A 15,669-nucleotide genomic window follows, 5' to 3' on the forward strand; every position below is an offset into this window, starting at 1 on the left:
TCGTGACCAACTCTGGGGTTGCGGTGTTCATCTCGCTTTATTGGCCGAGGGAGCCGGCGTACAGCTTCCGGGTCATGTGGCCAGCATGACTAAGCCCCTTCTGGCAAACCAGAGCAGCGCACGGAAACGCTGTTTACCTTCCCACTGGAGCGGTGCCTATTTATCTACTTGCACTTTGATATGCTTTCGAACTGCTAAGTTGGCAGGAGCAGGGACCGAGCAACGGGAGCTCACCCCGTCGCGGGGATTCGATCCGCCGACCTTCTGATCGGCAAGTCCTAGGCTCTGTGGTTTAACCCACAGCAGCACCCGTGTCCCTGTTTAAAAGGGTATAGGATGTTAACCAGCTCAAGGCCTGGTTGAAGAGGAATGTTTTCGCCTGGTGCCTAAAGATCTGAAGATCATAGGTCGGTATACCCACATGATGTAAAACCATGCAGTTTAAACCTTCAAGAAACCTTAAAACCTCATAGGAATTCGAAACTGAGATGAATTAAACTAACAGACTCAACTCCCTCCAAAGGGCCTGAGCAAATAAACGTGTCTTTAAAAGTCATGCTTAACCTGCTAGGGAAATAAGCAGCCTAGTCAGCCCAGCATTAGTTCTGACATGTTAAGCAAATGCCCCCCCCCCCAGCCTGCCAGCTCCGTCTTTCACCCTGAAGCAAGGCACAGGAGACAATAGCAGAGCTGTGTTGAAAGTCAGTGCAGGGAAGCAGCTTCGCTACAGAACCCAGAAAAGTCAGTTCCTATCATTGTCCCAGTTAGCAGGACGGGGAGATCAGCTCTGTGGCATTCTAAACGTGTGTGGAAATCTTTAGGAATTATCCCCAGCTTTAGCAGTTCCTGCACATCAAATCCCAAAGCCCCTCATTTTGTCAGTGTCGCCACATCTGGGATATCGGCACTCCCGTTTGGGGAATTGTGCAACGAGGAGCCTCTTCTGATGTGCTCCTGTATTGCTGCTGCCAAAACCCACAGAAAGCAGAACTGAGGTTGAATGCAGAGTTTCTGACCATTTCATCCGCTGCCAAGCCAATCCTGCAGCACAACCATCAGACAGATGAAAAAGGTTTTCGGTATTTCTAAACACTACAAAACCCATGATGCAGTGTGAGCCGGAGGGAATATTCAAGCAGTCCATGGCCTTCACACCCAAGCAGCCTATGCAAGCAGCCTGTCCTTTGAGATTCACTTAGCTCAGCCCCACCCCTATCTCTGTCTCACCACTGAGAGATCGAAGCAAGATCTGATAGATTAAGCAGGGCAGACTCGAGCAGGTTGTTTTCATCCGACGAAAATGAAATTGCCTGTATTTGGCGTCTAGAGCGTAAATATTCATGTCTGACAAAAGGATCAAATTGGTTCTTCATTTACAAAGGAAAGCCTCTTCTAAACTCAGTATATGTGGCAGAGGCATAGATTCTGTTTAGATATTAACTGAGTTAGAGGTTATCCGAGCATAGCAGGGCTAATGTTAAAAAGAAAGCTGTAGCGTTAATATTTTTTAAAAAGTCAGATGTAAAAGAAATCAAATACAGTGGACGCTCAGGTTGCAAATGTGATCTGTGCAGGAGGCACGTTTGCAACCCGCAGCGCCGCATCTGCACGCACCTAGGTTGCGATTTGGTGCTTATGCGCATGCACGAGTGCTGAAACCTGGAAGTACCGTATTTTTCGCTCTATAGGACGCACTTTTCCCCCTTCAAAAATGAAGGGGAAATGTGTGTGTGTCCTATGGAGCGAAGACGCCATAGCCCCACGACCCTCTCCCGGCTGGAGAGGTGACGCCTGGCTATGGCAGGAGCCTCTCCGCTGCGCCTTTCCGCTGCTCCCTGACCTGCTCTTTGGGGCTGGTGGTGGGCTTCCCCCCGCCAGCCCCAAAGAGCAGGTCGAAAGGAGCCTGAAGCCTGGAGAGCGAGAGGGGTCAGTGCACACCGACCCCTCTCGCTCTCCAGGCTTCCAAGGTAGCCGCCTGAACGCACCTTAAACCGCACCTTGTTTTAGAGCGGGAAAACAAGAGGGGGAAAGTTCTCCCCTTCTCTGTGCAGCGCCCCGCCGCTTCCCTGAAGGGGCGCTGGGCAGAGAGGGGGAGAATTATTTTTTCTTGTTCTCCCCCCTCTAAAACAAAGTGCGTCCTATTGTCCGGTGTGTCCTATGGTGCGAAAAATACGGTAACCCGCTCCGGTACTTCCGGGTTCAGTGCAGTGCGCACCCCGAAAACGCGCAACCTGAAGCGTCTGTAACCCGAGGTATGACTGTATTTTTATCTGGCTCGCAAGATGACTGCTCATAAAAATAATCTGGTTGAAGGTTTATTTGCTTGGTTTTGGGTTTTTTTAAACAAATGGCAAGAATGGCAGATCTGTGCTACCTCAAGAGGACAGAATGTTAGGAAACAGCTATGCTGTCTCAGACGAAAAGGCTACCTAACACTGCCTTGTGTCTCCAACTGCGGTCAGTTAGGCGATACAGGATGCTCACAAGCAAGTTTTCGTCTCCTGGAGTTACTGTTTTTAAAACACACACAAACAGTGTTGGGGGGGGTATATGCCTTGTCTTTCACGAGCAGCGAACAACTCGTTCTCGGAGCTTAAAAGGAAAGGACGCCATGTGATTGTGCTTGCTAGCATGTTCAGGAAGGATGTTTGGTTTGGCCTCTGGAAAGGCAAGATGCACAGCTGACATCACCTCCGGGTTTGCTTTCCAGTTGCACTTCCCAGGGGCAGCTGGGCAGGCGACACCCTATGGGTGGAGTGCGCACCTGAGCCACTCCCCCCCCCACGTGGCGCATATCCTTGCTCAGCTGTAAATTGGCAGCGCCGCTGCTGTTGCCAGTGCTCCCTTTATTTTCCGGTTGCCAGGCAACCCTCTCTGCTGCATAGCCAGCACAAGAACAAAACCTGCTCTCTCTGGTCAACTTCGCTCTCTAACCCATGGCTGCGGCGCACACTTTGCGGGTTTCGCATTATCAGCAGTGTTGCCCGTCCACGGGAGGAGAACTTGATGGCCAGGGCTCGGCCAGCTAAGCAGATGTTCAAAATCAGGGCAAAGCTCTAGATCAGGGGTCCATGAAATTACCTCCAATTTCCCCATACCCTACCCTATTAAAAGCATTATTCAGAATAACAGTTTCTGTGACCCGCAACGGAAGATAACAGCACAATAAACTTCAGCAACAATTACCGTATTTTTTGCTCCATAGGGCGCACCGGACCATAGGGCGCACCTAGTTTTTAGGGGGGGGAAATAAAGAGGGGGGAATTTATTTTTTCCCCCCCCAGGTCCAGGAGCGGCGGCAAGTTTGCGCGCAACCTCGCCGCTGCTCCCGGAGCTTGCGGGGCTAGGGGCGGGGGATGCCTGAGCTTCCCCGACCCCAGCCCCCAGAACAGGCAGATATCCGCAAGCCTTCCGAGCGCAGCGGGAACTCCCGCCACGCTCCAAAGGCTTGCGGATAGCTGCCTGAAGCCTGCATTCGCTCCATAGGATGCACACACATTTCCCCTTCATTTTTGGAGGGGGAAAACTGCATCCTATAGAGCGAAAAATACGGTAATTGCATATTTCTTCAGAATCCAATTGAAACCACTCAGTTTAATTAAGTCAGCAAAACTGATGAACTTGATCTAGCTTTTCAAAGTCTGATAACCATTTATTTACACCTTCCCCCGTGGAGGTGAGGGTGCTACCACTCACTTTGGGAACTAGTGCGACCCCCAAGCCAATGGGATGAGTAACTCTACAACCTTTAGAAGACATCTGAAGGCAGTTTTGAAATGTTTTAATGTTTTGTTATGTTTTTGATACATGTTGGAAGCCACCCAGAGTGGCAGGTGCAAACCAGTCAGATGGGCAGGGTAGAATAATAACAATTGTATTTTTATTATTATGGAATAAGGGGTAAAGGTAAAGGGACCCCTTACCGTTAGGTCCAGTCGTAGCCGACTCTGGGGTGGCAGTGCTCATCTCGCTTTATTGGCCGAGGGAGCCAGCGTACAGCTTCCGGGTCATGTGGCCAGCATGACTAAGCCGCTTCTGGCGAACCAGAGCAGCGCACGGAAACGCCGTTTACCTTCCCGCCAGAGCGGTACCTATTTATCTACTTGCACTTGGATGTGCTTTCGAACTGCTAGGTTGGCAGGAGCAGGGACCGAGCAACGGGACCTCACCCCGTCGCGGGGATTCGAACTACCGACCTTCTGATTGGCAAGTCCTAGGCTCTGTGGTTTAACCCACAGTGCCACCCGCGTCCCTATAGGACGCCCCTATTTTCGTTGTAGAAATGTTGGAGGGAACGCTAGTGGTTTAGATTTTCTGCTTTGGGCAACCAATATAGACCTTTCAGTGCCTTTGGCAACCCCCGCCTCTCTTATCTCACACATAATAAACACAGTTTTCCCATCACTTTGGCCCATAATTAAGAAGAGAATTTGCCATCCCGGGTGGAAGTTTTTGAGCATTTGCAACATTGCTTCTGACTGGCTCATCCCCGCTTGCGGGGATTTGAAGCGATGTCTCTTGTGGAACTCTAAAGGCCCTTGGAAGGATCTCTTAATGCGCCGGCTAAAAGACCGGGCCAGTTAATTGGCAGTCCGCAGCAAACCTTTAATGCGGCTTCGTCTCTCACATCCTGGGCAGGCAGAGCCATCTGGATGAACATGCCTGCGCTCATTTAGATTTCACCCTGCGCTGCCTTTTCAACTTCTTACACCGGGCGTGTGGCTGAAGAGCACAAATTGAATTCAGTTTTAAAATAATAAAGCTTTTACGTTAGCAGCCTCATTAGCCCCAGTTAGTCTTGGAAATATTATTCCTTAAATGTGTGTGTGTGTGTGTGTGTGTGTGTGTGTGTGTGTGTGTAAAAACACTTCAGCTTAAAATGAGGCCCTTTGAAAAGGAATAAAAGTCTTGCTCACAGATTTCTCATTTTTCACTGTCAACACACCTCCTGATGCACTGATCTCAAGTTCTCTCTCATTCTCTCTCTCTCTCTCTCTCTCTCTCTCTCTCACACACACACACACACACACACACACACACACACACACTCTATCCTGGTTTTGTCATTCACTCCCCAGTGACCTCTTTCCATTCCTTGGAAGGCTTAAGGGAGCATTTTGGCTGGGTCTTCTACTGCAGGAGCATCTAGTTCAAAACCTATTTGTTTTGCTCTTGCTTTTATTATGCATTTTGTGTGTTTTGTCTGTCTTGTATTTTTTTATGCCGTAAACTGCCCTGAGATCTGCAGACAAAGGGCGGCGTACAAATTTAATTAATAAATGATCACCTCTCCTGGTCTGCCCCCCAGAGGACCTTAAGGTCCATGAATAACCATAGTTTAGAGGTCCTGGGAAGTCAGACTATCCTCCGCCAGGGCCTTCTCAGCGATGGCTCCGACCTGGTGGAATGCTCTGTCCCATGACACCAGGGCCCTTAAGGATTTAACCTCCTTCCGTCGGGCCTATTCCGTCGGGGCTATTCCGCCTGGCTTTCAATTTGAACTTAGCCTGATCTTTTATTCCCCTTCCTTCCCTCCCCCTCCCCTTTTTATGAAGATTACCCGCTCTGGGATCCCACAGCTAATTCTCCCCTGGTCTCCTCGCTGGCCCAAATAGGACTAATTTAGCAAGCTAGCCCTGGTGACCATCTAATGTTTATTGGATGGATTTCCCCCCTAAATTGATTTTTGAATTCTGAATTTATTGTTATTCATGTTTTATGATGTATTTTATGCTGTTTTTGGTTGCATCGATTAAGTGTTTTAAATTTTTTGTTAGTTACCCTGAGCACGGTTTTCTGAACCGGGAAGGGCGGGGTATAAATAAAAATTTGTTATTATTATAGATATGCTAAACTGGCTTCCCCTTCTAATTAGCCTTGGCCACCACCATCCTTGATGTCCTCCCACCCTCTCTTTTAGTCCCACCACATTATTATTATTATTATTATTATTATCATTATCATTACCATTATCATCATCATCATCATCATCATCATCATATTTGTTTGTTTGTTTAATTATTTATTTAATTTCTACACCACCCTATACCTGAAGGTCTCAGGGCAGTTCACATAGAATATCAAATACATAAAATCAAAACAAAACCAACAAACCAATTTAAAAAACACCAAAAGAGCCAGCATTTTATTAAAAAGGTTATAGGATGTAGATTAAGTCAGGCAAGGGTCTGGTTGAAAAGGAACATTTTTGCCTGGTGCCTAAAGGGTGTATAGTGAAGGCGCCAGGTGGACTTCCTTGGGGAGAGCATTCCACAGACGGGAAGCCACCACAGAGAAGGCCCTGCTCTCCTGCTGCTACCCTCCTGACCTCTCGTGGAAGAGGCACATGAAGGAGGGCATCAGAAGATGATCTCAGGGTCCGGGTAGGTTCATATGGGAAGAGGCGGTCCTTGAGGTTTATTATTATTAATAATAATTAATTATATCCCACCCATCTAGCTGGGCTTCCCCAGCCACTCTGGGCAGCTTCCAACAAAATATTAAAATACAGTAATCCATCAAGTCTGGTAGTTGTTGTTCTCTTTGCGATCCTGAGCCGTTTAAGGCTTTATAGGTCAAAACCAGCACTTTGAATTGGGCCCAGAAACTAATTGGTAGCCAGTGCATTTGGACCAGGATCGGTGGAATATGCTCAAACCATCTTGCTCCGGTGAGCAACCTGGTTGCTGAATTCTGCACCCGCTGAAGTTTCCAACCAGTACAGGGTGGGATCCTGCCATTTAACTTCTCTTCTCTCCTCCCTCCTTCCTCCCCGCAGGATTGCCTGAGCTGGAACTGGGAGTCACAGATCATCAGTTCGGACAGCCAACAATCGGGGAGCAGATGCCGTGGGCAGACAACCCCATGACCTCCATTAATCGGGGACCTATGAGCAAACCGGACGAGTAAGTATAGGGGCTTCCCTGCTGCCATCCTCCTGTTGCTTGTTGGAGATTCCAGGCAGGGTTTATGGGCAGGTGTCAACATGCAGCTGGCCATCCTGGGACCAGCTTTGGAGGCAAATGTCCATGTGCAATATCCGTAGGAGTTTTCCATTTCGTTTCATCTGTTAATCGCTTCTCACGAGGCATCTTGAAACCATTTCCAGTATAATGGCACACATAAAACAGTATCATATATAAAAGCAGCTAGAAACAATTGCATATTATAAACATGATTTTTTTATATATATAAAAAAGCTATAAATATAAAAACAGATTCAGATCCGGGCCAGAAACTGGGAGAAAGATTTGTGCTTCTTCCACAGTCTTTGCTGCTGCAGTGCTAACTGGAGCTCAGCCCTGGTTTGGCTGAAGGCTTCCTCACACTTCCCCCTGGGGGGAAAGCACTTTTTAGCACTCAGTTGGAGCAAACGGCATTTCAGGTTTTCTCCAGATAGATGTTTGCTCTGATTTAGCCCTAGGAAAGGACGCAGGGCAAGAGGGAAACCGCTCAAATTCTTGCTTTTCTAGGCATAGGACAAGCGGAAATGTGGGCAAACCCTTAGTACCGCTGCGTCCAGACCTGGTCTGGCGGCCTGTCTCTCCCCACACAAACTAGGATATATAATCTCTATCTGGTCATCATGACTTCCCATTTATAAGTTTGCCTGGGGGAGATAAACCACCAGCCCAAGCATGGACAAAACAGCTAAGCTAGAGCATTTCTTAGCCCCAAAGCTATTGCTTCTGTAAGTTAATATTCTGCTTGAATTGAGAGACAGCACACAACTTCCTTCTCAGCTTGCAGCTACTGCCCATGCCAACACCCCCCTCTGTCATGGTCCTTGTCCTTGGATATGGAAACAACCATTTTTCTCACTGCAGTGGGAAAGGGGGATTGGAGCGGGGAGCAAACTACATGCTGTCTTGGGAAGGCAGGGTTTTCAGGACAGAAATCTCCTCCTCCCTCTCCTGTCCCCTTAACAAGGAACATAAAACTGTTTTGGAGCAGAGAAGAGCGCGGGGGCAACCAGGAGGGAGCCCCAGTCCATTAGCTCTCTTGAGCGGGAAAGGATCCAGTTTCAGGTTCCTGGCCGGCCGCCCCGGTTTTGCTCTTGGCGAGCCGCCTTGAAGCTGAGATGGAGCTCAATGCACAGAGTTCATTACAATCCCCGTTGTTCTTAGCCAAGCTTTCCCCAGAGGGCTGTGATTGGGGCTTGCTGCAAGATCTATGCCGAGCGGGACTGGGCTGGGGGGGCGGAGGTGGGGGGGCGACGACAACAACTGCTCCCTTCCTTCCTCTGTGAAGATCACCTGCAAGGAGCCCCCACAGCAGGGCGTTCTGAGGACCAGATGCAGCAGCCGTAGGAAGTCTTTTGTGGGGTTTTCCCTCTATATTTCCCCCCTAGACTTTGGCTTAGGGGAGGGAGCAAGCTGGTTATTCTGCGTTATGCGGGATTGTTAACCGAGGCGAGGAAATGTGGGGGGGGGGGGATGAAACTGTTTTCTCCATAGTTGACTTCCCTTTCTTTTGTAAAGTGCAGTGTTTAATTTCCTTACTGTTTGGTGGTCTCTTTTACTTCAGTAGCTTCCACTGCCTTGGTGGGGGACTCCTCTAGGACAGGGTTGTTTAGGATGTGTCCTTAAATAACTGTCCTTCACCCTGATCCCATAGGATAAAAGGTAAAGGGACCCCTGACCATTAGGTCCAGTCGTAACCAACTCTGGGGTTGCGGCACTCATCTCGCTTTATTGGTTGAGGGAGCCGGCGTACAGCTTCCGGGTCATGTGGCCAGCATGACTAAGCCGCTTCTGGCAAACCAGAGCAGTGCACGGAAATGCCGTTTACCTTCCCGCCAGAGTGGTACCTATTTATCTGCTTGCACTTTGAGGTGCTTTCGAACAGCTAGGTTGGCAGGAGCAGGGACCGAGCAATGGGAGCTCACCCCGTCGCGGGGATTTGAACCGCCGACCTTCTGATTGGCAAGTCCTAGGCTCTCTAGTTTAACCCACAGCTCCACCCGCATCCCATAGGATAGAGTGGGTAATAAAATATCAACGCATAAACCTGTCTGAATAGCCCAGTTACCAGCATGAGTTTGACCAAACTGCGGGAGGCAGTGGAAGACAGAAGTGCCTGGCGTGCTCTGGTCCAGGGGGCCACGAAGAGTCGGACACGACTAAATAACTAAACAACAACAATTTTCAAAAGCTGTTACTAAGCCTGTGGCGGCAAAACTTGCCAGCTGCTTCGTGCAAAAGCGCCTATAAGAACTTGAAATGTGCTTTCCCACCCTTTTACCCCCCAGGGAAAGCTGAAAAGAGCTCAGCTGCCACTTTCTGCACTCCCACAACCCACTGGCATTTCCACGGCACTGCCCTGAGGCCATGCGTGTGACTCTCTGTGCTTCTAGCTCAGCTTTTCTTGCACATCTCGCCAGACGTCCTCTCTGGGAATCTGGGGAAAAAACATAGGATCCTGAACCACCAGGGGACTTTCGCCTGAAAATTTAGGTTCTGATTCACACAAACAAGCGTCAATGCACACACGGCAGAAGCTGGTTTATGGAGCCTTCTGGCCAAATAATCATTGTGCAAATCTGTCGGTTTTCTCTACACCTCCACAACACATGCTGGAGCCATGTGCCGAGCTGCTCTTTGGAAGAGCTTGCCTCTCAAGCAGCCGTCACGCCGTCGTGTGTACAAATTCAGACTGAAGAGAACAGTCTAGGTCTCCTTTTTTGTGTTCCATACTATCCTCCAGCTTGCATCCATCCGCATGAATAATAACCTGGCCTTGCTCCTACTTCGGATGCTGGAAATGCAAGAGGTTTTTTTCCTCACCCATAGCATTTCTTTTTCTTTCTTTGTTTTAGATTTATATACAGCTCTTCATCATAAGATCTCGGGGCAATTCACAGAATAAAATACAGGATAAAAACAAGTAAATAAGTAAAGCAAAACAGCAGAACGTTTATCCCCCCTTCCCACAGACACATTTTAAAAGGCTGTAGAATATGAATCAGCCAAAGGCCTGGTGGTAGAGGAACGTTTTCGCCTGGCACCTCCAAATACATAATGAAGGCGCCAGGCAAACCTCGCTGGGGAGAGCATTTCGCAAAGGGGGGCCACCACAGAAAAGGCCTGTTCTTGCGTTTCCACCCTCCGGACTTCACCCTTTCCGTTCAACCTGGTTATACATTTCCTGCTCCTTCTTTAGAGCTGGTTTCCATCAAACTTCTTATTCAAGTGTATATTTTAAAAATTCAAAGTGTGGATACAGAAAGCATGCACCTCATGCAGGTACAACACTGTTAAAAGGCCAGAACCGCCACTGGTTCCATGTTGAGTGTAAGCTCAGCCACGAGCCCAGGTAAAGATGGTTGTTGTCTTTTTCTATCTGAACCAATCACTGAGCTTGGTTTTTGTGCCCCACCATTTGCAGCCCCTGAATCTCCTTGGTGGGAGATCCCTGTGCGGTTTGCTGCACACTTTGCAGACAGGGAGTCCTATAGAACAGGATCAGTGCATCTTGGTGCAGAATTTTAGCTGTGGAACTGTAGCGGGGGAGAAGGCAGAAGCGATGCCTTGTTATGGACCAGTTCTAAGTTTCTGCTGCTCTATCCCTGTCTTCCCTATTCTTTCTTCTCGTGCCATCAACCATGTGCATTGGCATTGGCAATCCCCACCCTGTGATTTACATGTGGTGCTCATCTGGAGCAAACTGTGTAGACTTGCTGACTCCTCAGGAACTTTTGGCATGGCGGGGGCGCCCTCTGGCTTCCTGACTCTTTCCAGTGAGCGTGATGTCCTTGCTGCTGGTGACGTCAGGCCCAGCCACCCCTTTGACTTCAGTTGGCCCCTTCATCAGGATTATTACACGCCCACACAACTCTGAGATTGGAAAGAGCTTTGCAGATCGCAGGGAGGGAGTGGGGGCACGAGCGAGAGAGTGAGGGGTAGGGTTCTGTTTCTTGCTAGCTCTTTTCTCCCAAGCCTGCCCCAGTTCTGGTTTCTAAGCTGTTGTTCTTATTGTGACAACGGAAACCAGCTGGGCACTTCATGGAGGATGTAAACTGCAAGGGGGGCAATGCCCAGGGGCTGGCAGCATGGACTCAGGAAGCAGTCAGTCCAGTGTAGTGCAGCAGTTCTCAACCTGTGGGTCCCCAGATGTTGTTGGACTACAACTCCCATCATCCCTAGCTAGCAAGGCCAGAGCTCAGGGATGATGGGAGTTGTAGTCCAACAACATCTGGGGACCCACAGGTTGAGAACCGCTGGTGTAGTGGTTAGAGTACTAGACCAGTCTCTGGGGGACCAGAGTTCAAGTCTGTCCAAGTATTGGGTTCCAATTACCTGTCCAAACCATTTTAGTATGCAGAGTAAGGCAACATTAAGGGGTTGAATCTTGGTTAGAGAGCAGACTTATCCCTGTTGCAATCGCGCACGCAAGCACACACACAGAGATGCTTGTAGGTGATAGCAAAGTCGTTCATTGCAGGAAACATAACATGGATAGAAAAGTTCCCAGTTCTAGTCTAACAAACTAGCCTATACAGTGGTACCTCGCAAGACGAATGCCTCGCAAGACGGAAAACTCGCAAAACGAAAGGGTTTTTGGTTTTTTTAGTTACTTCGCAAGACGATTTTCCCTATGGGCTTGCTTTGCAAGATGGAAACGTCTTGCAAGTTTGTTTCCTTTTTCTTAAAACCGTTAATACAGTTGCGACTTGACTTCGAGGAGCAACTCATAGCACGTGGTGTGGTAGCCTTTTTTGAGGTTTTTGAAGACTTTGGTGATTTTTGGAGCTTTTCCAAAACTTTTCCGACACCGTGCTTCGCAAGACGAAAAAACTCGCGGAATGAATTAATTTCGTCTTGCGAGGCACCACTGTACTGGAACAAGGTCATCCGCGTTGGCTCCTCTCAGAGGACAGAACAGCCAAGATGACTTTAAAGAAGGATGGGGCAGATTCATGGAGGAGGAGATGCCCCTCTGCTTAAGTGATGCTGGGGACGAGCCCACTGTCTTCATGCCTCGCTTGTGAGCTGCCAGAGACATTTGGCTGGCTTCTAACAGATACACAACTGCAGAGCCAGGCAGGTGGATCCTCCAGCCCAACCTTAGTTTGTATTGCGTTCATTGTAATACTACACAGACATTGGTGGATAGGGTTCATTGGTCTTTGCATGGATGGGAGGGGGTGAAAGTTGCCCCCAGATTTTTGGAAACCGCAAACTAACTTTATACACAAGAGCGCACGGATGGTTTTCCCCTTGCAACCATCTGCATTAGCAGATGGGCCCATATCAAAGTAAACGGGTTTTTCTTATAGACAACCGAGTGCCTTTCGATTGCGTCACCTTCCTCGTTTGCACCCCTACAGCCATTGCATCGCTTCTCAGCTCGATGAGCTCCTGTGCCCTCCCACCACCCCGGAGGGGCGAAACGACGAGAAGGCTCTTCTCGAGCAGCTGGTGTCCTTCCTGAGCGGCAAAGACGAGAACGAGCTGGCAGAGCTGGACCGAGCGCTTGGCATCGACAAACTGGTCCAGGTAGCAAGCTGCCTCTTAGGTGCCAGAGCCCCGGGGCCTGCTCCTGTTTGCTCCTTCAGAAGGCGCTCCAGCACCCGGAGTTCCTGCCCAGGGGTGGGGGTGGAGCACTTGCTTGAAAAGTAGCAAAGAACAGGAGTAGCCCATGAGCCCCTAACCCTGTAAAAGCTGGAGTCAAAAGCCTCTCCCAATGCACCATAGCCCCTCTGTTACAGAGGCGTTCCTAAAGGTATCCACCCTTTCCTTCTTTGTCCCGACGATTTAGGGCATATCCACACTTAACTGTTGCCCCACTCTTTCCAAGCAGAGGTCCACGCTAAAAAGCTCTGTGCGTTGTTGTTGTTGTTGTTGTTGGTTGTTGTTGTTGTGTGTTTTCTTTGCCCTGAGCTTTCCCAGTGCACACTTGCTCTTTAGCGCTCAATTGGAGCAAATGACAATTTGGGTTTTCTACAGATGACTATTTGTTCCGATTGAGCTTTAAAGAGCAAGTTTGCATTGGGAAAGCTCTGGAACAAAAAAGAAAAGGGGGGGAGGAGATACTTTGGCACAGAGCTTTAAAGTGAAGGACATCTAAGTATGTATAAGCCCTTAAACTCTGAGATGCTGATTCCACAAGTAAGATTCTACAAAGATAGAAACTCTACAGGTGTTATTTGATGCTTTCATCTAGTGCATCAGTTTTTGGTTGGTTTTATTACAACATACCCATTCAGCATCACAGGTTGAGGCTGTGCCCACCAATAAAGGCTAGGGACTTAGTCCTGATGCAAAACTGCCTTAAAAGAGGAGGAGGGGGAAACAGTGAATGTTGAGGACGTCCAGGCGCAGTGGAAGATCTCTCCCTGTCCCCATCAAAACACACCTTTCAGGGTTTCAGAGCTTTTACTAGATGCAGAACACATTCCCAATAAAGTGTGACATGCCTAGGAGGGGCGTGTGTGAGAGGGGAGGGTCTCGCCTCAACAATAAAAGAAGCATGTGTGAAAAGGGGCACTGAATTGCCCCACCACCACCCCTGCAGTTTATTTTTCCATATTCGGGTGCTTCAGCCATTTTCCTCCCTTTGTTGTTCAGTTGCCAGAAGTCAGCCACAATCCAAACCTCTCCTGCCAGGGGAAACCTGTCAGTGGATTATTTCTTCTAGTCGTAAGCAATTGAAAGCCACTTCGTACGCTACTTTTAAAAATAAAAAAAAATTACACCTAGGTGTTTTGCGCATGCACCTAAAAGTGTTCTGGGTGAACAGTTTTGCGAACACTTCTGCCCTGCAGAGTTGAGAGGGGCTGCCGCTCCCTGGCCAAAGGTCCACTTTGCCGGTGACTCACCTGGGTTTGCAGTCGGGCAACAGAGAAGCAGCCCTTAAAGTCGCAGAAAGTGCTGGATATGTTTGGAACCATGTCGGGACTCACGGTGGCCTCACGCTTTTGTTTCATTCTCTGTGAGCAGGGAGGCGGCCTGGAAGCGCTGACGGAGAGGTTCCAGCCCCAGCAAGCCACGCCGCCGCCACCGCCTCTCATGATGGACCAGAAGCCGGGCATGTACCCACAAGCTTACCCCTCCGCTTCCCCCACCACCAACCTCCCCGGCCCTTTCCCCGGCATGGTCCGGCAGAAGCAGTCCTTTGGGTCGATGCCGGTCCAGGTGCCGCCGCCCCGTGGGGCCTACCCCACCAACATGGGGATGCAGCCGCGGCAGGCGCTCAGCAGGCCTCCGACAGCCCCCAACCAGCTGCGACTGCAGCTCCAGCAGCGGCTCCAGGGGCAGCAGCAGGTGAGCTCCCACCCAGTGCGGCCGGTCCCTTTGCTTGCCAGAGCCCCGTGGCCTTCGGGGCAGGCTGGAGCCACGCCCTGCTTGGCTGGTAGGCCTCCGGGTCGCTGAAGGGCACCGATGATCACAGCACGGTTGCATCTCGCACGGGGGTTCGGTTCCAAGGGTTCCGGACGCCACATGGAACCACACTCCTTGGAACCTCCCTGTGGCTAGAAGGGAAAGGGGAGAGATCATGCCCCAGTGAGAGTCTCCACCCCCATCGTTCTGCCCGGACACTCAGGTCCAGCTCCGAGGACCTTCTGGCGGTTCCCTCCCTGCGAGAAGCGAGGTTACAGGGAACCAGGCAGAGGGCCTTCTCGGTGGTGGCACCCGCCCTGTGCAACACCCTCCCATCAGATGTCAAGGCAATAAACAACTATCTGACTTTTAGAAGTCATCCGAAGGCAGCCCTGTTTAGGGAAGTTTTTAATGTTTGATCGCTTTTCATTATTATTATTATTATTATTATTATTATTATTATTATTATTATTATTAAAATTCTGTTGGGAGCCACCCAGAGTGGCTGGGGAAACCTAGAAGCCTAGGGGTGCTTGCGCAAGGTCCCACCAGAGCATCCCACAACCAGCACGCTCACGCACATGCCTTCCCCCCGCCCCAAGCAAGCCAGGAAGTTTAAAGGCTCTTTCCCCACCAGGAAACCCCCACAGCGCAGAAAGAGATTTCAAGTTCTCCATATTGCTTGCATTTATTGTTTGTTGTTGTTGTTGTCAAACTTGCACAATTTCAGCCAGCCTGCCTTCAGTTGCATATGGTTGAATCCGTGCTATTTAAATGCGCACACAGTTCAATTGTGCTGTATTTTAACGACCTCTGGGCCATTTTGGGGAAGTAGCTGGAGGGACCACTGAAACGTGCTCTGTCCAGCTGCTAAAGGCTGCCTGGAAGATTTGGTCCAGGCACGGTTGCACCTCTCCCTTCCTTATCTTGCACAGCTGCTTTCGTCACTGGGCTTTCTCTTAACATGGAAACAACCCTCACGGTGGCCATTCCTGGGTCCAGAACACCAGAGCAATAGATGTGGAGGGAGCAAATGTTGTTTGCCAAAGGGCAGCTGTGCCCAAACGGCAGCCTGTCACGCCCTGAGGTCTCCCTTCTTGCCTTCTCTGTAGTTGATACACCAAAATCGGCAGGCTATCCTGAACCAGTTTGCGGTGAACTCTGCAGGTGGCATCGGCATGAGGACAGGAATGCAGCAACAGATGGTGCCACAGGTAAACGATGCCTTTGTGGTCGTTGGGGCCAGCACAGCTGAGGTCCCATATTTGTAGAGCTTGGCACCAACCAGTGGTGGGGTTGGAACTACACACACACACACACACACTGTTTAATCTGGAATAGGGTGGGC

General features: G+C 49.6%; 1 protein-coding gene across 5 annotated transcripts in view; it reads left to right on the forward strand.

The window, feature by feature from the left end:
• The window catches only part of NCOA1 (nuclear receptor coactivator 1), a 302,949-nt gene that overhangs the window by 272,840 nt on the left and 14,440 nt on the right, over positions 1-15,669 (forward strand). For all 5 annotated transcript variants that reach the window (XR_014218165.1, XM_082217275.1, XM_082217278.1 and 2 more), the window contains 4 exons: positions 6,779-6,905; positions 12,329-12,497; positions 13,941-14,264; positions 15,434-15,535. Coding sequence is in view for 4 of the 5 variants with exons in the window: in XM_082217275.1 (XP_082073401.1) it covers positions 6,779-6,905; positions 12,329-12,497; positions 13,941-14,264; positions 15,434-15,535 (722 nt within the window). In the remaining variant the exon portion in view is untranslated. The remainder of the gene's footprint in view (positions 1-6,778; positions 6,906-12,328; positions 12,498-13,940; positions 14,265-15,433; positions 15,536-15,669) is intronic.

This window comes from Podarcis vaucheri (assembly GCF_965113315.1).
Source record: "Podarcis vaucheri genome assembly, chromosome: 3".
In the NCBI taxonomy this organism is placed as follows: Eukaryota; Metazoa; Chordata; class Lepidosauria; order Squamata; family Lacertidae; genus Podarcis; species Podarcis vaucheri.